Here is a 24,727-nt window from a genome sequence, read left to right as displayed (position 1 = left end):
GGTGGCGACGCTCTGCTGCATCACAGCCGAGGGTTTAAGATCGCGACACAACAGATGCGTCGTCCCCTGTTGAGCTTGAACGCAACATGAATCCTGAAGACGTTCTCAGTTCAGATTTTCTGCTTTTATGAAACTGTGCACATCACCAGAGCTTGAAAATATACTGTATTACATATATATATATATATATATATATATATATATATATATATATATATATATATATATATATATATATATATATACATATATGTGTGTGTGTGTGTTACCTTTCACTAGTATCTTATTCTGTACGTACAAAGCAATCTCTGAATATGTACTGCGAGTTGGTTGTCACATTTCTCACCTTCTCTTCCATTTGAAAACATTTTACTGGCCTGATATCTGCTCATCACTGAGCTGAATCTGCAATAATTATATTTTCAAAGCAACAATGGGTTGAAAGCACAATGGCTCGCAACCCTCGTCCGCCGCTCCTCAAGGTTTGATTCACAAAAGTGCACCAAAACCATCAACTCCTCCTCCGTGTATTTACCGTGACGGATAACAAAGAAGGAGGGTATATCTGCCAGCTGTGATTGGTTGCACTGCAGACGTAGTGCCTTGTTAAAATAGACGCTTGGGACACTTCAGACCGCGCGCCGTACGCATATTTCATAAGTTGATCAGACAGTTATAAAATCTACGATTGAGATTTTGCTTCACAATCTGTTGAGCGTTGGCAGAAATATTGTAAATTCAAGGCTTGAATGGAGCTCACTCGATTGGTTTACATAGTGGGGTGATCTAATCATAAAGATGAGTGAATGATTTGTCACGAGCAATCACTAATATGTCTTTTAAATCCGACTAACGGCCAGTATTCATTATTCAAACTGTAAACCATGTATTCACAAACACGAGTGCTGCAAGAGACGGTTTCCCCACTCGATGGACCCGCGGTGGCTCAGCGGCTGAGCTGAAGCCTCTCAGCCTCCCGACTCAGTTTGGCTTCGTGATCTCGCCACAGGGAGAAGAAAGAAATCAATGTCAAAACAAATTTGTTGTGTCCACGCCACGGCAATTCAATCTGCAAGCGTTGCAGTCTGACTTTTCCATCCGAACGGATGAAATATGAGCCAGGCCGAGCTGCTGACCGTGTCAGCGCTGTGCGCTTTCACTACTTTAAGTTGTGCGTTTCATGCAATTACATATAAACGCTGCACATGAAGGGTTTAGAAGCCGAGAGCAATGTAATAACAGCTGGTATGTTTGATGCAGTAGATCCTAACAGGTCAAATTACGATCGACGGTATGAAAAAAACACACAAATCAAATCAGGAAGATGTGATCCTGCTTGGCGCAGACACGCGTTCAATACGTTATGCAATAAATGCGCTGCGTATGAGAGGCAACTCACTTTCTGATTTCAATAAATCAGGCTGAGTAATTCATTGGCAGTCTCCTGTTGGAGACGATAATAAATCAGGAAGGTTTTTAAGTCTTCTTCCCAAAGGAAGTGATGGTGATTTAATTTGTGTCTGTTGAGTGTCTGATATTCTCGGCTCTTCATGAAAGTTAATGTAATTAAAACATAACCTTCTCTTCATGCCATTATGAGCGTTGCACAGCATGCAAAAAGACGGGGAAGCACAGTGGTCATGTAGAGACGTACAAGAAAGAGAACCAAACGCCAGCAGTGAGGGACTCAACAGCGAGCGGCGAACACACATCCACAACTTTAAGTCACAGAATCCAAACACAATCCTAAAAAAAACTCTGATTCATCCTGATACATCTATACGAGAAGACCGCTGGAAGATGATACTCATAGTTATAAGGGTGATATCAGAGTGACAGAGCAACAACCCCTCTGAAGGTTGCCCCCGTCTATAAGACACACATGCACACAGACACTTCCAGAGACACAGTGTGTGCACAGCGTGTGTGTGTCATTGTGTTCGGCAGTGTGTTGTGATGGCTGCCCCGAAGCAGAGTGGCTCTCTAAATATAGCCACAGCTCAGAGCTCGAGGAAGGCCCAGCGCCGAGACAGCCGGGGATTAACCATTACTCTCCCTCTCAAGCACACACACACACACACACACACACACACACACACACACACACACACACACATTCCGACACACTCCCAGTCGCATACTAAACACGCAATTCCTCGATACGCACAAAGGTACAACTTGTATGTACAGAAGATTTGTGTTAGCGCTACATGTTCACACACGTTCACACATGTAACGTGAACCTGCTACCCACAACCTGAATGGATCACAAACTGCTAAACAGAAGGACAATATTTGGGATTGTAACAATATTAGATCAAACTTTATGTTTTTAACTAGTGAATTAAATAATAAAGCTGATAGGCCACACTGAGGACTTTGAGCTGGTAAAACGATGTAAATAAGCAAAGCGTGTGGTTTTAACAGGAAAAGATATGTTGTATGTTGTACGTAGAATTGATCACGTTAGGTCCATTGATTAATAGTTTAATATTTAAGGTTTATGTTCACACATGTAAGCTACTTATGCTAAGATAACGTCCGTCTCAGTGACGAGCGGCGCTGAGCACAAACTTGCTTTTGGAACGGGCTTCCCAGAAGGTGGAGAAGTTAGCGAGCTAACGCTATCTCCCAGTTAGCGTAGAGTTTATTCTGTTAATTAGCATCTATAGCAATAGTTGGTAGCTGTTAGGTTGGAGTGATATTTCACCTGCTGGCTGCTGAAAACACATGCTGAGGTTACAAAATCCTTCTCATGAAGTGGGTTCAAGTCAGAGTAACGTTATGAGAGGATCTCTGCTGAACGGCAGCCTTTTTAAAACCCACCTCTAGTTGAATGTACAGATAGTTGGAGATTAGTTGCATCTTTTTGTTGCATCTTTTTGTTGCATCTTTTTCCAAATGAATGGAGGAACTGATTCGTGGTTAGATCTGACTGAAGAGATGGAGAGGCACAGACATTGCTGCTGTCGTTAACAGAGGCTTCAGGCCCAGGCTGCTGTGCTGTGGTGGGATACAGCAGATTAATCAGGTTGTAAAATACCAGTGGAAAGCTTTCCCTCTGCTTGGAGGCGGGGATGAGTTTGTTGACGCATAATAAAACACAGACAGTCTCACAGCCTCCACTTCGACGGTGCGGTCTGCTGCCTCTGGAATTGGGTGTGGGTGCAGAAAGAGAAGCGGGGGTCGAGAAAAAACAAAACAACCGTCTCTTGACGAATAGCTGCTGAGCAAAAGATGCTACAGGGACGCACTGATAGGAACCTCTCACTTCATTAGAGGAGAGAGGAAGAGATGCTCACCGGCGGAGCTGCCATCTTCTGCAGCCCCCTCACTTGCTCCATCACACATGGAGGCGTCTGCTTCTGGGTTTTTTTCCTGCACTGAAGCACCTCGGCTCTGTGTATTGACTGAATCAGATCTGTGAGGCTTTCCTTGAAGCTCAACACTGGATTGAGACTAAATATATATATACAGTATATATAATAATCAAATACTTGACCTTAGAGGTCAGAGGTGTATGTATATAAGATTTGGCGTTGTTGCAATGACATCACTCATCGGTTTGAGGACAGACGTTTTAAAAACCTTGAGTTTGGCATTTCGGCAGTCGCCATCTTGTTATTTTGGCGGTCGCCATCTTGTTATTTTGTTACCATGAGTGAGACGTGAGGGTGGAGCAAAGTTTAACTAGTAACACAAAGTGAAACATTTGTTAGCAACCAAAAGTTTACGATGAACTTTTCTGAAATAAAAAACACAAGTATGGCGCCCATCTTGCTTTTTGTTGTTTTTTTTTTAACTCTAAATGATCCTAATTTACTGAATGCACATCATGCTGTATTGAAGAAGACTTGGAACTAAAGGTTTGAGACCATGAACTCATGTTCACAATGTTTACTGAGGGGATGCATCAAGAGAGAAGTAGAGCATACAGTCTCACTGTTTATTTTGGACGTAGTAACCTGGTTAGTGGCCACACTCGAGGTCTAACTCGATCTAAGCTGTTTACCTCCGACGAGCTCCCGCTGTGATGCAGGAGCTGTCAGTAAAGTAAACTGAAGATTTGTGTGCAAAGATGTAATTATCTTCCATCAGAAATTAGGAAAAAAATGCTTATTTAGGACTAAACGCAAACCAGAAAGTAACTTCTAATACAGAGTAGAGAGATGAATGCAGTTTATATCCTTCAGTGTAAAGTTGAGCTAAAGATAAAGGCAAAAGATCCTTGTGAATCCTGAGGTCAAATTTACATTCATGAAAGCCGATCAATAATTAATGATCTCACGTCTCTGAAGCCCCTCTTTATTCAGATGGGCACAGCGATCAGCCATAAGCGTCTTGAGATAGCGAAAGATATTAATTCACATTGAGTTATTGATAGAAAGGTTGCTCTGTGGTTGACTCGTATATGGTGAAGGATTTTATTTCATGCAACTCCCATTAGGTGATTTATAGCGGAGCAGGACTTCAAAGAAAAGGTCCACATGGGCGGAGCCGGGCCTTTACTCCACCGTTTAGTTATTGCTTCTAAATAATCCTCATGATCCTTTTTAAGGCCATTTTTGAAAGTGATATTATTACATTGTAAATTGTTATTTTGTACACAGCGCAGGCACACACTGCACAATACAAAGCAGTCTGATAAATACAAACTTAGGTTATTACATATGGACAGATGTTTCACTCTGACCACTCGCTCTCTCATCTGGCTCTACTTGTTCTGAGGCGATCTTCAGTCAACGTCAAACTATCTGCTCTGTCGCCTCCCAAAACCTGCGTGTCTATCCAACGCCCGACTCGTCATCATTTAAATCTACAAGATGACAAAAGATTGACCAGTTTTCATTTCTTAAAATGGAAAGAGAAAGAGGAAATGAATGTGTTTCTAACAAGAGGGGAAACCAACAACCAATAATTTATCCGTAAAAATCAAAATCAGTTCATTGTAAACACAAACAAAACATGACATGCACAAACTGATGTGCTGTATACTTGTCTAGAGAATGCTCTTAATCTAAGTTGACATATACTTCACGTCTTGGTTTGAAAAAAGCTAAATTTGGACAAAGGCGTCATTCCAATTTTGCATATTTGGAACCGGAGCTGATCAGGAGCTCGACCTCGTGCGAGCGTCTGAACGACGGCCGGCGAGCGGCAGCTGGAAACACTCCAGCGTGGGATCAGCTTCAGAGCAGGAAAAGCATTTTGCCATCGGCGACGAATCCTCTTTCTCGCCCTTCTCCTCTAGAGGGGAATCAGCAGATAGGGTCAGAGACAGGAAGTCCGTGCCAGCGGCTCGTCAACACGCAGACTACCCACACGGTGTTCTTGTCGCTCTGAAAGCTTTCCTTGGCTGGATATTCATGACAGCAATGAAAAATTCATGAATGCGTTTGAAAAAAGTGAGAATTTGAGAGAGATGATATTTACTCAACGTTCCTCTCCCAGCATCGTTGGGCAAATTGACGATAAAACACTGAGACGATTGAGACTCTTAAACCGTCAAACCGATATAATATTGACAGATAAAGCCTCATTTCCCCAAATCCCGTGTTTGGAAACCGTGGCGTCCATCATGGTGTCGTCCTGGGGAACTGTTCGTTTAGTCCTGACTCCCTCTGACAGGCTGCAACACAAGGTCTCTGTGGTCTGCTGGGCAAGTGAGTGTGTGTGTGTGTGTGTGAGTGTGTGTGTGTGTGTGTGTGTGTGTGTGTGTGTGTGTGTGTGTGTGTGTGTGTGTGTGTGTGTGTGTGTGTCATCAGCCGGGAGAGTCGAACAACAACCCGATGGACACTTTTGACTCATGCTGGATGGCCAAGAGGAGAAACGTACCATCACATCACGGATACACACACACTCACATCCACATACACACACACTCACGCACAGACACACACGCGCACGCGCACGCACAGACACACAGACCTGAATATGAAATCCATCTGAGCTCCGCACGGCAGACACGACAAACAGATCCATTCTCTCACAGCCGACGCACCTGTTTCACATCTGTAAAACAACTGCATCACATTGTTCCTTCCTCTCGTATTGATTGCGTCCGGCTGCGTCTCTTCGTGCACGGCTTCAGGACGAGGGTGGTGGAGGAGAACGAGGTGCTGGGATTCATGTACGTTACATGTTCACTGTGCATCCATCATGCCCAGCCGGTGTCCCCAAGGGAGGACACCAGAAACGTGATGGACACACAGCGTTGGGGATCTGTACCCAACAAAACGTCACACTGTGCAGCGCCACGACACCTAATTCAAAATGGTCTTTTGACTCACGTCTCTCCTTTAACTTAAATTTGCTGCAAAGGCAACATTAGGATTTAGATACAATTCAGATTATTTGTGCAGACGCGAGAGGAGGAGAACCGAGCGATTCACCGTGTCTGGAGCGCGATTACTAAACGATTCTCCTCTATCGTTACTGTTTGATATCGACGGTGAGGCTCGGGGGGATAGGTCGGAGCGAAAAGACAGTTAGAGCCATCAGCAGAGAGTTTCCACTGACAGAGTGAGTGTTCCCTTTACCTCATGGCACACACACACACACACTGAAGGGGTTAAACCTGTGAACAAGGTTATTAAGATATGCACGCCTGCTCTGAGAGGTTATGAATGAGCCCCACTGCTGAAATATGATGAATCTACAGCACAAAGGGACAGCCCTGGTGCATAAAGGTATGATGTATGCCCCCTCTCTTTTATGGTTTAAAACCACGAGCATAAGGACACGATATTGCTGTGTAATGCTGCAGCGAGACGAGCGCCCTGCATCATGAGTCTGCGTGACTATACGCGGTGTGTCGTAACAAAACCTAAAATAATAGAGAATGAGAGACAGACTAGAGATATACCAAGAATTCAGCTCCCTATTTGTCGTACAGGCGTCAGAGAGAGAGACTGCCACAAAGGTGGCATATTACCCTCCATCTATTATTAGTCTATTATTATTCACCTGGTACACCTCAAGGTCTTTTTCCTAACAAAGAGTTCCTTCACAAACACGATGGACCGGATCGCTGCTTTGTGAGAGCCAGATATCGTCACGTGATCACGTGACGATCAGATTGCTGAATGCACGGCGAGCCTCCTGCTCCCACCTGCAACATAAACACCTTGATGACGTCACCACACACTCTCGGCCATGTTACTGCTGTGTTCTTTCTAATCAGTGGATGCTGCATTTGAACCTGCCCCCCCCACACACACACACACACACACACACACCTCCCCCTGTACACAATCCACCAGCTACGCACTGCTTCACGTCACAATCATTGTTTTTTTAATGTATTAGTGGGACTTAAACGTCACGTCAAACACGTGACTGCTTGACACTTCGCTTATTTTCAGAGCGCTCGCACGAAAAAAAAAAAAACGTCCACTCGTTTTTGTGTGTGTGTGTGTGTGTGTGTGTGTGTGTGTGTGTGTGTGTGTGTGTGTGTGTGTGTGTGTGTGTTTTATCTCAGATGCGTGTCTCGTGAACGCGTTTCAGTGTCCGTGTCCACGCAGCAGCGCCGGCTCAAGGGCAAGCGGGATCCCGGGATTAACCAGCGATACTCCCGGGGAGAAGGCACGAAGAGAGGGGAAGAGGAGGAGGAGGAAGAAGAGGAGGAGGAGGAGGAGGGGGGGGGGCGGAAACGATTCTTCCTAACACAACGTCAGGGTTACGGTGGATGCGCCATCACGTGAAACAAACACCGTGTCCCCGCCGCGGCGATGACTTTCAGCCGCCTGCATGAAGCACCAGGACCGGTCATCTGGTGAAGGCGGACATCGACGCTCCTCCGACGTTTCACGCCACCCCCGCCCCCCTCGTTTCCCGGACAGAAACACGAGCATACATATCGTCGGTTGAGTAAATACAGCATCAGTGTGTGTCTGTCTTACCCGGGCCGCCATCTTCGCAGTTGCAGTAGTTCAGGGATGCAGCCGGCCGGGGGTCAACGATTCAGGACAGCGGAGGGACGGTGCAACGGGAACGGCAGCAGACGTTTATAAGCTGCAGCGCACCTCGCGCTGATTGGCTGACCGGGGCGGAAGCGCACCGATTAGCTCGCGTGAGTCGGAGAGGGAGGAAAGAATGGAGAGGGAGGGAGGGAGGGAGGGAGGGAGGGAAGAGGGCGGGTCATCCGTCTTCGCGTCTCTCTGTGATCCTCTACCGTGCAAAAAAAAAAAAAGATAAATAAAAAAAACACTCACGTGGCAGATTGACATAATTGGGCAAAACGCATTAGACATGTGGCTCACTGTTACAGTATACGAGCCTGGCATGTGGTGGTGGTGCACAGTGGCACGTGTACGCGCATTTGACTGCCCTCCTCTTGTCATTGACATGTAAAGCCCGCCACGCGTGCACGTGTGATGTTCCTGGTTCCTGCATTGTCCAACTAGAAACCACAAAATGTTTGTCGGAAAAAAAAAATGGGTGCATTTTGCATGTCATCTGTACACCGGCAGTTTCCGCCCCATGATTTTGCAAAAACAAGCTCTTTTATTTTGGTAAACATCACGTCGCTCGGGGCTTCAGCACCGCGGACAGCGCCCCCCTCTCCATCCGGGGGGCTGCGCTGTGGCGGACATGTGAGAGGAATAACAGGACAGGCTGCGGGCTCATGAGGGGCTTTAAAAAGCCGATGGGACAGGAACAAACACCCCGTCCAACGGGAATTAGAGAAAGAAAACACAAAACCAAAGGACAGCTGACCACAATGAGAACAGCTCGTCGCAGCGCCGCTGACCTTGAAGCTGTTTCAGCACCATGGACAGCGGCGCAGAGGAAAAGACCAGTTTGCGGATTTTCTGCCTCTTTTGTTTTTCTGCTGTCAGTGTGAAGTCTCAATTCTACACTTCAGTGCAATCCGCCACAACTGGCAGTTTATATGCATTGCATAATGTGTTTTCTTGCTTGTTGACACTGTGCTGTGTATGTGATGCACGCATTTTAATATGCATTTAATTTATCACTCAACATTTTTTTTTATCATTACTTATATTTTATTGTGGTGTATACTGTAGCATTATGTGCACATTTTACATAATTACTTATTTTTACACACATAAAGGAACAAAACGAACCAATAAATATGCCCAAATCTGATTTCTGATTTTAATTATGTTTTAAACTGTAGCCTTAACATGTGGCTTGTACCAACCTCTTGTTTATTTTTCCGCTGTAGCAGACATGTCGTCACTATATTGTACGATTTAGAAGACAGTAAATCAAAAGTAGGCTTTAAACGGCAGATGCATTCATATTGTACCATGTAAAACCATCAGTATCTATGATAAACCATTCAGAGTGGATATCCAGGAAGACTGGTGTGAGTTTGTACTTTGTCTGAAGCTCTCATGTGCTATATCTCTTTGCATCGCTTGGTAATGAAACTGCAGCACCTCTGCCTGAATTATATCTCCCTCGACGGCTCTTTTGTCCCTCAACATCAACACGACGCTCGCTGATGGAGCGAGAGTCAGCAAGCTCTGAGTGCTCGGCCTATTACGAGGTTTCTTCCTGGATTATGAGCTCTCAAAAACTCCCAAAATACCACTTCATCCCTGAATCAATGAACTCACCTGCAGCTCAGTGCTGCCATCCTGTGGTCAGACTAAGAACTGTCTCTCTATCCATCTGTGAAATCACACGCATGAATCACACAAAAAAAGGAACACCGTGCTTGTAAATGTTTTTTTATATAAAGTACCTGTAACAGTTGATCAAATTATTCTTATTTCTCACATACATATTCATACATCCACGTAGTAACAGACTGCAGCATCAGCACTCTAGTAACACTAGCGGCCTTGACTTTTGTTCAACAAAGATTCTTGTTTGCACAACGTGATTCACAAATGAAAAGGAAGGAAAACCATATAACTTCATCATCATTATCATAAGCTTCATATGTCACACCAAAAGTTTTTGTCTTGTACGCGTTGCAAGATAAAATATGGCACATGGTTATGAGTTGATCAGTGATGAGAGCGTGTCGGAGGGGGGTGTTGACAACCCGTCCCTCGCTAATCCAAGAAAAAGGTTCGTTCAGAGGACGTGTTTCCTTTCCTCGGCTCCTGTCCTTGCATCCTTGTCTCTTTTATTGTCCCGGCGCAGCTGGAAGGAGCCGGAGCAGGCCGAAGCGAAAATAATGAAAAATGTCAATGTTTTTTTTTTTTTTTTTTTGCTCATCAGTTCTTTTGTTTTACAGCAAAAATACTTCATCTCTCCTCTGTTGAAAGCTGTGGTCACATGGTATTGAATAATCAAGATGTAATACTCCGGGGATGAGGGGGGCTGTGAGTTGTGGACATCTGATAGGGTGTCACATTTTAATTTAATAGAAATAGTACAATTGACCGTTCGCTAAATGTTTTTTCAAAAGTTTAGAGTGTTGTGTCCTGTGTCCCAGTGCTGACTTATTCATGTACTACAGTACAACCGAGCTTTACTTAGCTTATAGCTTTGTAGGCTCTGTCCTCCTGGTTTGAGGAAGTTTGTACTCCAGCAAACTTAAACAATTTTGCTGAAGATAACGTCAAACACTTTGGTCTTGTGACCTTAAATGTGAAGCAAAAACAGTCAGATCCTACATTTTCCTTTTTCACAATTAAAATATTAGGGCTAACTACAATACCAGGACACTATAAATACAGATTTGAACCTATTTTCATTCCACATCATTTCATGCTAACTTTCTGCCATAACATTGGCGCTGTTAGCATTAGCTTCACTCTTTATTAGGGTATCATGTGCACGCATGTTTCAAATGCATTAGCAGCCCTTTTTCCAAAAGGACTCAGCCGGAAACAATAAAAAAAAAAAGTGAGTCGGAGATGTCATTTTTAACCGACTCGTTGCGCTACCGTTAGCTTAGTTAGCTACATCTGATGAAGTCTGCAAGTGATGTTGACGTTTTGGGCGGCCAAGTCAACCGTTGCCTGTAAATTATCTGACAAACACGTGGAGCAGCAGAAACTAAAGGTGGCCGGGCTTAGTGAACGGTCAATTGAGCCTTGAGTTTCACCAGTTCTTCATTTCAACATCCATCACTCCCGTGTTAAATCTGGGTTATAGTCAAACCGTCGTCTTGGAGAAAACACAAGTTGACGTGCATCACTGTGACTTCTGTCAGCGTACCAAATCTCTTGGTGAGATATCTCTCTGCTGAACCAGCAACCTGCAGTTTGAGATCTTTAAGCACAACAAATTAATAAATGATTATTCAACAGTCATCATAGGAATGCTACTTGTGTACTGTTCAACCCATCAGGACCATTCGGAGGAAGGACATGTAAACAAGCTTGTTTTCCATGGATTCATTCTCCCTGTGCATATTTGTCTCCTGTGCAGGTCTGACTCTGCATCAAGGCTACATCATTTGTTTTACAGCATGGTAACTTCTGCAGACCAGACAATTTTCATCTGCTCACAAAACGCAGCCGGAGTTAAAACATCACCTGCGTCATGGACTCACACTTTCTGTTTTGTTAACTGGCTTTTGAAACCCCATTTTTCCTTTTTTTCTCTTCTCAGAGAGCAGGCCAAAATCTCTTTTTCATAAATTATAAATTCACGAACAGAGTGCCAATGCTCCAGCTTTGGATGACTCCAATTTTGGCTTACATTTGTACAAAGTGACACATAACCACATATGTTAAAATCACAAAAGTTTTCCATTTCAATTCTGCGTCCTTTTCCATCTAAAAAAAAAGGATTTTTTTCTCCTTCTGGTCTAAAATCCTCGACGCACGACGTAGCAACATCGTGAAAAAAAAAAGAAACGTGTTCATGATTCAGTCTTTTCTGGTTCAGCAGCTGGACACTTGGAGTTGGCTCATGTTTCTTTGTGTGTTTCGTGGGTGATGTTGTATGAAATAATTAGTCTTTAGAAGGATATGGCACAAGATCTCTGACCTGTTTGAGAAGGCTGAGCTTTCCCACACTTGAAGACAGTGACAGCTTTCGGTTCGACTCAGTGACGTGACGTCATCAGGGCAGGGAATCTCCTGAGGCACTCGCTTGATTTTCTTTTTTTTCTTGCATGAAGTACAGTTGTATATTGTCTTAAGCTCTCCAAAGTTTAAAAACATATTCCTGATGATGTGACCTGTGCTTGAGCTTGACCTTAAAAACATGTTATCAGAAAGCTATTGTTACAAACTGGAGGTTTGGGCTTTGTATTATGGGAAGTACAGGATCTTCACCCATACAAGAGGTTAAAAGTCAGAATAGCTTGTTACCTGGGGCTTCAATTTTGATCCTCATTTTTAAAATAGTGTCTCCTGTGAAGGTTCCAACTTCATTAAACTGCAACCCTCAAATATTCACTTAAGTCACTCGGCTGACACGCGCATGGGTTTGTGAGTTTTGGAGGCTAATACTGGTTTCTGCAAAGGGGAACCATTGAAGCTGGTAGAGTGTCTTTGAGACCTCTAAGCACCATGGAATCAAGACCAGAAGAAATCCTGCTGAAGGACTGACGTTTGGACTCGCCTGTTGGCGCCGATGCGACCAGCCTTCCACACATTCTCTTCACTGTAGTTGCGTCGAGTTGCCCGGACGTCACATCACTGAGTCGTGCTTTCAGCAGCTCAGCGTGGCGATGGCTCAGTCTCTTCTGTAACATCAGGTGCCGTGTGCCCAACACAAAGCAGCATGCTAGGAAACCTATAGAAGCACTCATGCATGTCAAACAACTCTGTGAATAACTAAGCGACCTGGTCGGCAGACCAGAGAGTCTCTAAATATGGGACAACTGGATTGGACTGGACTGGTTGACTGGACAGGACCAGTTCAGACCGGACAGGACAGGAGCAGGTGGAAAGAGAGAGATAATCTGTGTTGTTTTAGTTTGTTTGAACAGGAACGAGCAGAGGGGAGAGGAGAGGAGGAGGGAGGAGGGAGGAGAGGAGGAGGGGGAGGCGGCACTTCAAACAGCAGAGGAGGTCCCTCGAGCTGAGTGGCCGCAGCAACATCAAAGCAGTGTTTTGGAAGTAAAAAGTCACATCTACACTTGTGGCGTCTGCCCACACACATCTGAAGTCACATCTTCTTTCATTTTGTCGCGTGGCCATTGGTTGAAACAGATCACATAATCTACTCTCTGAACATGTCCTCCACGACGCAGCAGCACCACTCATTCATACAGCATGAAGCACAAAGACGAGCGCAGGGGTCCATCTTACTTCTTTCTTTCTTTCTTTCAGTAAAACATTTCCCTCTGTTCACCTCAGGACAGCACCAATGTGGACTGCAGGAGAAAGTGCAGGTGAGGAACAGGAATGAAAGAAATAATTATCTGTGTTAAATATGCCTAGGAGGGGTCAGTATTGCATTTTCCCATATTTTTGTAAATGTAAACATTTTACAGAAGGGCTTGTTCAACGATTAATCATCTGTGCCCAGAGAGTTAGCATTTTATACTCTTAAAAATAAATAACTGATCTCCCAATTCATAGTTGATTGGACTGGAGAACCCAAATGTTTTCCTTGAAAGCACAGTGCTTCACGTAACATGTGGATAAATTGATCCACTACAGTACGATTACGCCAAACAGCGACTTCAATTTCACAGTCCGACAGGTTTGCAGACTCGTTGTGTTGTGGTTGATTCTCCATCATCCATGTTGTGGTGTCATTGGATGCTCTTAAAGGTTTACCAGTGGAGCTAGCAGCCAGTGTTGGTGAGTGCAATAATCTTGGGCAGGACAATAGGAATAAGGTAAAGTGGAGTTGGCAATAAGCAGGCGGTCATGTGCACGGACGTATGAAGTGACCTCATGCAAGGTGGTTGTTGGTTTTCATCACCGTGACATTTCTTCATAGCGGAAATGCCTGGATGCTATCACAGAATATCACGGTATCAACACACTGTATCTGTGTATGCATACACCCTTAATTAGTAAAGCAGTGTTGTCTGGCGTTTCTAAACCCATTCATTTTTTATCAAAATACCAAAAAACAAATACTTCAATAGGAGTATCAGATTGCCTTTCTTATCTCACAGAAACAAGGTCCAGGTCAGCTTGATGCATGCCTCTGAGCCTGAGGCAAGAGATGAACATTACAGATATGTCTCTTCCTCACAGCCTCGTAATGTCGCATCACCAACCCTGCTGGCCAGGCCTTTAATAAAACGTCTGTCCGATGATCACATCTCTGTTTTAAAGCATTTTATTGTCACGGACTGAGCCAAGTGTACTCGGCGTCAGAGATCAACAAGTAGCCTGATCGTTTTGAGAATCTAATCAGATCCAATCATGACCAGTATTGTGACGGATGATGTTGTGGCCACACCACACAGCTACCCTGATTACATTTCTTTTGCTGTGGGAAAAGGGCCCTGCAGGCCAATTGCTGCCTTCAGATCAGTCCCCGCCTCTGTTTGGATCCTTACCGAACTCAAATGATTTAAACGCTGTGAATAGCCCCAGAAGCTCTTTTTTCTGGGTTACAAAACAGGAAATTTGGGTAAAGATAAACGAGTAGAGACGCCAGACAACAGTACCGCTCCAATGTTTCGCTACGCTGCCTCACACCGCTCCTCAACTCCGTCAATCTTTCTATCCATCCATCCGTCCGTCCCCCCTCCCTGCTCCCTCTTATCGGTCAAGCCCTATGAGGAGTTTGGTCTTCTCCTCCTCTTTCTTGCACTCGTTCTTCAGGTCGGCAAACACCTGGGTGAAGAAGTGCGGGTCGGTGTTGATCTGGAGCATCTTGCCACTCATGCGGTTGATGATCTCAAGGCAGCGGTCCCAGAAGGCTTCCTTCTCCGCCTCGACCAGGAAGGGCTTCAGTGGGTAGGAGATCTCGTTGCCCATGTAGGAGTAGGACAGGTAGAGGCAGGTGAGAAGTGAGGCCTGCAGCTCGCGCTCGGAAGCCACCTCGGATGAGACCACGTCGCGGCACAGCATGTAGAGGAAGACCACATTGGCCGGAGTGATGAAGCCCTGATCCTGCCAGCCCTGCAGGAGGAGGGACCGGTCGACGCTGCGCAGCCACAGCACCGGATCTGTTGGGGAAAGACGCTTCAGCCTGTAGCACCGACGGCACAGGAACTCACCCAGGCTGCGCATCAGTTCGCTGGTGGAGGCCTGGGTTGCAAAGAAAGAAGGAATGGGTGAGAAAGAGGAGTGGGGGGGATAATTGGTGGAATAAGGCAGCAATAATTAGCTGAAGAGGACATTATACTTTTTAAATCCTCATTTACCTGGACAATGACACGTTTTGGTGTGCCGGTCGCAGTCGTCGGCTGGATCCCGCAGCCTGTGAGGGAACTCTTTTTGGCAGCAACAGTAGCTACGTTAACCAAGGTCTTGGAGATTGGCAGGTGGGAGGAGGTAGTGCTGGTGGCCGAGGGGTCTTGGCCAGAGGAGTACGATGACAGGTTAGCACAGGACTGGGACTTCTTCAGCTTCAGGCTGTTGGAGGCGGAGTTGGCCGTGGCCAAGGCGTGGCCATCCGGAGAGCTGCCTTTGCCACCGTCCCCGCCGTCCGCCTGCAACTTCTTGGAGCCCTTCCTCTTCGCCGATACGGCCACGATGCGTTTCCATGGCAGCACACTGATGATGGAGGGGCGTTTGAGGGATTTTCCAGCCGCCGCTGTGGGGTCCTTGGCGTTCTTGCTGTTCTGGACGGCCGTATAGTGGCCGACCGTGGCAGGGCCGTCCTCGAACAGCACTCCCTTGCGGTAGCTGGGAGACAGAGACAACACCGTGCCCATGATGTCTGCACAAGGGTGAGCAGTGGGATGGAGAAAGGAGAGGGAAGCAGTGGGGGGAAAGCTCTTTGACTGGTTCAGACAAAGAGCTTTGAGAGGACCAAAGAGTCTCACTTCTGGAGGAAGTCAAACCTGGGAGCCAAAAAAACAAGAAGGTGTGGAAATATTCTCCATTAGTAACGTTGCGTTTAGTAAACAAAACTACAGCAACAATGAACACTTTATAAATAAGAACCCACATTATTAAATGTAATCAAGCCTTTCCTAAAATGTGAAGTGCACATCATTGTCTTCCTCAGCATGGAGATGGAGACGTTCATGTTACTGTGGCCGTAAACCTAATTAATAGAACATTGTGTAAAAATTGTTATATTATGTTAGATAATCTCTTAATTTGACTTATAAAATGTACTATTAATGATATGGTTACATCATTTGATGGCATGAAGCACAGATCACAGCACCAGTGTGTTAAATGCCCAACAGCCACGAAAAGGAGTCAATTTAGCTGAGCAACCGGGAATTTATGTATTTTTGTAAAATACAGAGTAAAAAAAACAGAACAGAATGATATGCTTTTATGCACCACATAAAGTATCAAATAAACAGGTTTTTCCCTCGACAATTGTTATCATATCCACATATGCAACGGTGACATTATGTCTGCCGATGTTGTCCAATGGGGCAGTAAGTATCGGGCCCATCATCACACCGGGGCCCATGAAGCTACCTTACAGCACCGAGGCATGCGGTGTCCATCCGTATTATATAAGAACCAAGATGAGGCCACACAGGCATGAGAAATAAATGTGCGCAAGCATCCATCTTAGCTTCAAAATGGAAGCCTTGAAAACAGCCAACAACACAAGGCAGCTCCAGCAGCTCCAGCTTATCGTCTGTGCTCTCACACTCCCACAACCTCAACACCAGAAACATGATGCTGCTGCCTTTAATGTTTGTAGGATGCTTTTTTTTTGGAGCAACATGAATGATCTGAATGTACAAAATGGAGTCTATGTTGTTGTCTTTTGAGCATCTTGTCTGTGAGTCTCATTAGTTTGAGGTTTTATCATTTGCAAAGCTGGAAAAACCATGTATGGTGTTGCTATTGGAAGCAAAACAACAATTTGTATTTTCTTACCTTCGGTTTAATCGACTAGTCTTGTGCGGTCCATGCCATGCATCACACCTTGACCCCTCCCCCCCCCACCACCACCACTAGCTGCTGGGCAAATGCGGTCAAAACGTGAAGAAGAAGAAGAAGCTTTCCATCCGATCTGCTCGGTTCCACACCGCCAACATAAGCTGTCCGGGGTCCAGGGCGTGAAAGCGGCTCGGTCCCCCGGTTATATGAAAAGCCCCGGCGATGCAGGACCGGGCAGGTTTGTCTCCCGGTGCAGCTTCTATAGAAAGCCCTTCGGCTCGTCGATGGGAATACAGATGCGGAGCAAATGCGAAACGCACTTGACGCCTTTGCTCGCGGCGAGCAGGAAGATGTCTTCCATTGAGGAACGGACAAATCTATAGGCCGACCGTCACGGCTGTTTGTGTCCCGCGAGGACGCTGGCCGCTCGGACAAACCTCCATCAGGCGTGAATAAAAACAACACATATCGCTCTTCATCAACACAAAGACGCGGGACACCAAGAGAGCGAGCAGGGAAAGAAAAAATGGCCACGATGTAGTCCAAAAATAGACAGCAGCTTATACCCTCAGCTATGTAAACCTGCCAGAGAGAGAGAGAGAGAGAGAGGAGGAGAGGGAGAGAGACCCTTTGCTTTGATGCGGGCATCTGCAGTTATTCGGGGTTGGGTGCTGGGAGAGAAACGGCGCCTTCCCATTGGCCTCTGCCGGGATGCTGCTGCTGAGGCTGCGGGTCGTCGCAGCAACGCGGCTGACGCCATTGGCCGCCGACGCGCCGCAGCCAATCGGAGCTGTCCGAGGTGCTGAAGCTGCCGCGGCGGAGACGAGCGCGGACGGGTTTTTATGAATCACCTGCTGGAGGCGCGCGAGTACTGCAGCAGCAGCAGCAGCAGCAACAGCAAGAAAAAGCAACAGATGTGAATCCTGTTTGATTTGATTTAAAGCTCTTTTAATTGAATGCAAACAGAAAATATATGTCATAATAATGTTAGTAACCCTGATTTTGCTGATGGTATAAACAAACAGCAAACAGGAAGGCAGCTGTGGTTTAGTTATTACAGGTGATTGTGCTGAAATTGCAAAGAGAATCCGGGAGATCTCATCCCCAAAAAGAAGATAATGATTTGAAATTCAAAATAAAAAAACAAGAGAAAAAGGCCCTAGTTAAATGAATAAGGACAGTAGAATAACCTCAGAGATCTCCTCCTCAGAAAGGAAGAGAGTAAATGTAAAAGTCCACCTCTCATTCATTCATTGGAGCTACTTTCCACGAGGGGAAGAAAGAGACAATGAACTTCAAGGACAATTTTGAGCCTTTAATGCCGAAGTGGAGTTGTTTGGCTAAACGGGCCGACGCTGGAGCAGCATCTTATGATGCAGAGTTCTCCAAAACTCAGTCCCCTGCATTTTGCTGCCAAGACGCTTACATCCATAATGAGGAAGGAAGCAATGCAGCTCCACGGTCGAGCTTCTGTCAACGTCCATCACGTATCCGTTCCTGCATCAACGAGCGACAAGCGTTGAGATGTGGACAGCCAGGGAAGATCCATTTTGACAGGAAGGCCGTCAACAAATGCAGCAGAAAGGCCGCTGGCAACTTGGACGGTGAAGTATATTTGCACTTCACCAGAGACGTGAAGTCTTTGTGAAACAGCATCCATGTGTCCTGAAGAAGATCCTTCAGAAACATCATCATATTAACTGCACAACAAATATGCTTTGAAAACAAATAAGGCATATATTGACCGCTCTAATGTCGCTGTGTTGACGCGACTGCTTGTCTGTTTATGTGTCATCTAAAGAAATTAAGTTAGATGTGTTCAGTGGTGCAACATCTGTCGGGACAAAAGAGATTTTCAATTTAGAATTAGCATTTTTTCTTTCAACAGGTGTGGAACATATGATTTGTGTATAAAGCAATAATATCATGCACAGCAGACTTTAAAGCTTGACTTTTATTCTCATAAAATTACAAATGTATTCTTGTGATGTCAAAACTTTTCCCTCCAAATATACAAACTTAATTTTGTTATTTCCCTGAGAACACAGATCTGTTTTGAATGTGCAGAACGTGGCAACGAAGAGTCAATCCTGCTTTGTGTGTCTTCAGACATAACTTTAGATACTTACTGCATTATTTCTTAAAAAAGAGGATCTTCTTTTGCCAATAATTCATACAGAGAATACGTTTGATATGGTGCTCAGGCTCGATACTTTCAGTGGTAGTTATTCGGCCATCAGAGGCTCTGACCGGACTCACAGGAGGGAGGGCTGCTGATCCACTAAGAGCTTCAGCGCTCCACTGAGTCCACACGTGCTCTGGCTGACTTGTCCACGGCTGCAAAAGCCAAATGTGACACTAGGTGGCAGTAACTCCACATTATTCTGTCAGTCAGTCCCAAGAGATCCAAACACTCTTCAGGACCTGAAATGACAGAGTTAGCAGCAGGGCCAAAACAAGGTATGCCAGAAAAAGATGTGACAAATGTTGATGTAAGAATGTCAAAAGACGTCAAAACAAGTTTGGTTGTCTGGTGAAAGTTTATCAGATGTCCAGTTTACATATTATATAGAGACATACACAACACTATAATATATTCTTTGTAAAGCTTTAAAGAAAACATGTATCTTTCTATTTATCATACTTTTAAGATGTACTTAGTATCTCAGGAAATAAAGAGATACTCTTTATACGTCTTCGCTCGCTGGCAGTATATCAACAGCACAGTCGTCTAACTTTAAGATAGTAATCATGGAAACATCAACAATGTAACATTCTAACCTTTGATCTGTTCAACTCTTTTGTTCCCATCAATGTCAGTGACGCTAGAGCTGTGCTGTATACCTGTATAGAGCGTATTCACGTGACGTCAGCATCTCAATCGCGCCATCTTGGGGTCCACCTGCTGCTAGTGGGAGTCAATGGGTGTAGCTATCTATTTTGCACATAGCCCGGTCACCTGTAAAACAGTTTTCATTTCCGCTATCGACAATGAGACATTATTGACTATTCGACTGCAGCCCCCGTGGCTGTTTGTGGTAAATAGGATGTCTGTGCGGCGAATAGGTTTACAGATGCGCTCCTTAGCGCCATCTAGGCCCGTGTACGTTTTGTTCGTTTGTTTTATCATCTATCGTCGGGGAGCTTGAAAAGGAACGAACACGCCTCAGACTCTTTTGCCGTGAGATATTGGTTGCGTGGCGTGTGAAAACATGAAAACGCGTGTGTCACACGGCGAAACCGTGAGAGTTGGTGGCTCTGCATTAACAACCATTTCTGCATTATACTTGTTGTGGAAATAACACAAATGTCGGAACATCCAGCGCCCCGTGTCTGGGTTCATGCTATGATCCGTAGTCACACAGCTGTCTCCGGCTCCAGGACGAGTGTCTGGATGAGGCCGCTTCCAGCGCTCATTCAGGACCAGCAGTGACTGTTTGGCTGCCGTGCTGAACGCTGTTCCCAAGAAGTCAGTGTTTTATTTGACCTTGAACTGAATCACGGTGGAAAGGCAGACATCGCCCGACGGAGTTGCCATGTCCATGGCTTCCTCCCAAGTTCCCATCCACAGTTTCCTTTGCGCAAGTGAAAGACGTTGATTATTGATGAGTGTGTCAATGGAAACGTGCCCACAACCCGATGTATCAACAGAAACACACGAGCGCAGTCCTAACGCTCATATGCGAGTGAAACTGAAGTAAGTTAGATGCATTATTTGAGAAGCTGGACAAGTTGAAGTACAAGTATGTCTTGTTGAGCTGATAAACTCATTCTGAATCATTAGTCCCACATCCAACAATAAGGCAAAGTACAATAATCACAACACACGCCGTTTTGGACTGAAATTGTGTCTTCTTCAGGATATGATATGAACAGCAAACACAGAGAAACAACACCGTGCATGGACCGCAACACGGACGCCGAGGCTTATTGCGGTCACGTGAGTGAACACGCTCCATACTGGTTTCAGTAGTGTAACTATTCGACCTCCCCACACGCCGTCATACCGGGACACGAGCCCAACACCAGGAAGGATATTTGTCTTTATACGATTCACGATATAGTGTACAGCGGAGCTAGTTAGGTATCAGAGTTCTTAAGTTTAGTCACGGTGCAAAATTACACAGCCAAATTGCATGCTGGGAAACGCAAAATTACTGGGCGGCAAACATTGCATTTTGGCACCATTAAACGGGGAACAATGGCGGAGGAGAAATCAAAAATCAAAAGTTGACAGTCTCTGAATACTAGTGTTGTTGAGTCGCAAAATGTAATTTTAAGAGGTTTCCTGGCGAGAAGTTAAGGCTGATTTATACTCGGGTTTTACGCAGAGACGCAAGCACGCAAGACACGCATGGCCGACCTTGCGTGGTCAAATCGGCTATTTTGCGTTCTTGCGTGCGTCACCCCAAATTTCTGACTATCCGTCAAAGCGACGCGAGTCGTACGCAGCACGGAAGGCTGTGATTGGTCCGCTAACCACATCCTTTCTGAGTCTCTCATTTCCGGTTTCATAGCATAACACCGCTGTTTTTAAAAGCCACAGAAGAAACACGAACAATAGTTCCCGTTGAAGAACGTTTGGCTGAAGAGGTCCACAAATATGAGCATTTATAAAACCCGTCTGACGGAGTATCAGGACACGCAGATGGAGGTGAATTCCTGCAGGGAAATATCTGTGAACGTTGGCGTGCAGGTCGATTAAACGGTCGTTGCGCCACCTGCTGGTCTGGCGTATGGAAAACGCAGGGGAACTAAAAATCAAAACGAGTCCGTCAATCCGACTGCGTGGCCAGCCGGAGTTGTAGTTGCAAAAGTATAATTCAGCCTTGATGCATCCCCGGTAAAATGGGCGGATCAAGTCACATCCGAGCAAGGTCAATGGTTAGAACCCAGCCAAGGGCAAAGAAGATGCTGCATATCTGTCCTGGTCTCCTGATGCTGGACAACATGACTACATGAGGTCAGCGGACAGCCTGAGTTTCACGGTCCATGTTTATTTGTTTATTTATTGTCATTCTCATTCACCGTTGGATGATGCTGCACATCTGTCCTGGTCTCCTGATGTTGCACATCTGCTGATGCTGGATTACATGATGTCACCAGACATCTGGACAGCCTGAGCTTCATGGTCCATGTTTAGTTATTTGATTATTCTCATTCTCATTTTCAGCTGTATGATGCTGCACATCTGCTGATGCTGGACTACATGAGTTCATCAAACAGCTGCACAGCCGAAGCTTCATGTCCATGTTTAGCTATTTATTGTCATTGTCATGTCACCAGTTCTATCATGATGTGGAGAGGTAGTTTTTAAAATCATATCAGAAAAAATAAAGCTTCAAACAAAGTTCAGACTGCGAGACTTTTATTCATCATAAAAACACAAAACAAATTATGCAAATACTACCAAATAAAGAAATATAGAAATATGATAATAAACAAACTATTATATATATATATATATATATATATATATATATATATATATATATATATATATATATATATATATATATATATATATATATATAGACACACACACACACAAAAAAAACTGTAAAAGCTCACTGATGAGTGGATACCTCCCCCTGCCGTCCCTGATAAAGAGCACCCGATCCACTACTGCTGCTCGGCAGTGAGCGCTGACCGCCAGGACTCAGGCAGCAACTGGTAAGATAACACAAACATACGGGACATCTTAATACCTGAAGACACTTCATGAGGGCAGCAGAGACACCTGAGGCCTCATATGTTTGACAGACAGACTCAGCACTGTCGGCAGGCTGCGCAGGAGGAGGGAGGAAGGCTGCACCGGGCCTTCTGATCCTCAGGTGGCGGCAGCGAGGGAGCTGCTCACTCTGCACGAGGCGGCACCAGGTCTTCTTGGTTCTGCGAGGCCTCCAGAAGCTCCTCGTCTGTGGGCTCATGCAGCATGCAGTCACCAGCTCCAGGATGTGGTGAGGAGGAGGGAGGGAGGGCCCTGTACATCTAAGGCTTAAAGAGAAAGAAATGGTTTCAGTGAGATGAAACAATGAGTGTTTTGTGTTAATATTGAGAGACAGACACACATTGAGCCAAGCTGCAATTACAACTAGAGGAGCAGAGAAGGTGAAGAAAGCAATGAGACCAGATCAGACATGATGACGGCTTACTAAGGGGACTTAAGTTTCCCTCAGTCCCCTTAGTAAGCCCTCATCATGGCTGGTGAAAGAGGTGTTACTCTACACGTGCATCATTAGTGGTGTTTAGGCAGGTGTGTGAAATGAGATGAGCACCATCCAGACATCGTCTTCTCATTCAACTCAAACTTAATTGTCGTTTCCTCCTCTGACCAGAGAAACCGTTGAGACAACTACCGCCCTGACCAGGTCTTCATCAGAAGGTTTCTCAGACACCCTCGAGGAGGATGGAGCTGGTCTGAAGGGACTGAAGTGTGCAGCTGTAATCACATGATGAGAGAGGAGAAACAGGAAGTAAAAAGTGCACACAGGAAGATTAATAAAGATGAATTAACTATGATTCAGGCTGTACTTACCTGTAAATCTTCTTCACTTGGGCCTGCATTCCCAACACAGACAGAGAACGCCGTCCAGAGACGAAGGCTGCAAGCGTTAAACCAAGAGGCCTGGAGGAGGAAGAGAACATGACAACAACAACTTTTATAAAGAGACAACATTACAAATACTCAGCTCAGTAAAACCTGTACTGTGATGCTCTCCAGGCTCTCTGGCTTGCAGCTGGAACAGAGGCTGTGCTGCTGGTGCTGCTGGTGCTGCTGGTGCTGCTGGTGCTGCTGGTGCTGCTGGTGCTGCTGGTGCTGCTGGTGCTGCTGGTGGAGGTGCTAGCAGCAGCACTGGTCCTCTGTCTGTCTCTGCCTCAGATGTATCGGACAGCGTTCTCCATGAGGCCGTCAGCATGATGGTCCCATCCATCTGAACTTTAAGATCATAAAGAATAGTGAGACAACTTATTTCTTTTGGTTCACATACATCAATATACATCAATAGATATATTGCACTATTATAATATATTATAAATAGTATATATATATATATATATATATATATATATATATATATATATATATATATATATATATATATATACACACACTATTATATAACAGCAGTGTATTAAATAGATAGTGGGAGACGTATGTCATTATATATAATATAGTAATATATGATATAACAGTGCATTGAACAGATAGCACAGCGTGCAGCAGGAGCAGAACAACACCTGAACAACAAGTTTAAACAGCAGCAACGTTAGCTGGTAACACAGTGTTATAGTAAACTGACTATAATAATATATCATACATTATAAATAATAGATATAATATATATTAAAAGTGCATTGAACAGACAGCATTATCAGCTCAGAGTGCAGCAGGAGCAGAACAACACATTTAAACAGCAGCAACGTCAGCTCGTAACACATAGTTATAATAAATAGAGTATTGTTATACGTGTTTAGTAAAGCAAAGTACAGTAAAGTATTAACATATTGAAAACAAAGCTGCACTGTGTGACGTCTCAACAAAGCTAAAACAGTCAGACAGACAGGCTGATTATAAGAAACTCCGGGACTTTCAGCCAGAGATAACAGCACTAATGTGAGCACTAATATGTTCTACAGTCATACGTAACAGTATTTAATAAGCACGACGTCAATAAAGTTTAATAAAATGTACTCGTATTGCGCTTGCGTCTATATTGTTCTCCAAGCTAAATCAGTCAGACAGACGGGCAGATTATAAGTGACTCCGCCACAGATAACAGCACTTATATGAGCACTAATATGTTGTACAGACATACGTAAGAGTAGTTAATAAGCATGATATTAATAAAGAC

The 24,727-nt window shown here is 44.8% G+C and overlaps 2 protein-coding genes across 4 annotated transcripts in view; both read right to left on the bottom strand.

Moving 5' to 3' along the window:
- The window catches only part of LOC137786612 (vesicle-fusing ATPase), a 30,013-nt gene extending 21,956 nt beyond the window's left edge, over window positions 1–8,057 (bottom strand). Inside the window, exon 1 of one of the 3 annotated variants that reach the window (XM_068578606.1) lies at window positions 7,902–8,057. In XM_068578606.1, the coding sequence (XP_068434707.1) occupies window positions 7,902–7,913 (12 nt within the window). In that variant the 5' untranslated portion in view covers window positions 7,914–8,057. The remainder of the gene's footprint in view (window positions 1–7,901) is intronic. The other 2 variants (XM_068578608.1, XM_068578607.1) reach the window with 2 other exon arrangements.
- Window positions 8,058–9,692: 1,635 nt separating this feature from the next.
- On the bottom strand, window positions 9,693–17,525 carry LOC137786840 (cyclin-dependent kinase 5 activator 1-like). Its single transcript, XM_068578953.1, has 3 exons — window positions 16,869–17,525; window positions 15,218–15,859; window positions 9,693–15,101 (listed from the first exon to the last, which is right to left on the bottom strand). The coding sequence occupies exons 2-3, from the start codon at window positions 15,728–15,730 to the stop codon at window positions 14,610–14,612; spliced, it is 1,005 nt and encodes a 334-aa protein (XP_068435054.1). The 5' UTR covers window positions 15,731–15,859; window positions 16,869–17,525; the 3' UTR covers window positions 9,693–14,609.
- Window positions 17,526–24,727: the final 7,202 nt, after the last annotated feature.

Source organism: Clinocottus analis, unplaced genomic scaffold (assembly GCF_023055335.1).
Source record: "Clinocottus analis isolate CAN_PGR_092001 unplaced genomic scaffold, fCliAna1.0.p SCAF_16, whole genome shotgun sequence".
NCBI classification, from domain to species: domain Eukaryota; kingdom Metazoa; phylum Chordata; class Actinopteri; order Perciformes; family Cottidae; genus Clinocottus; species Clinocottus analis.
Note: the sequence above shows the minus strand (reverse complement) of the source record. Positions and strands in the feature narration are given on the sequence as shown.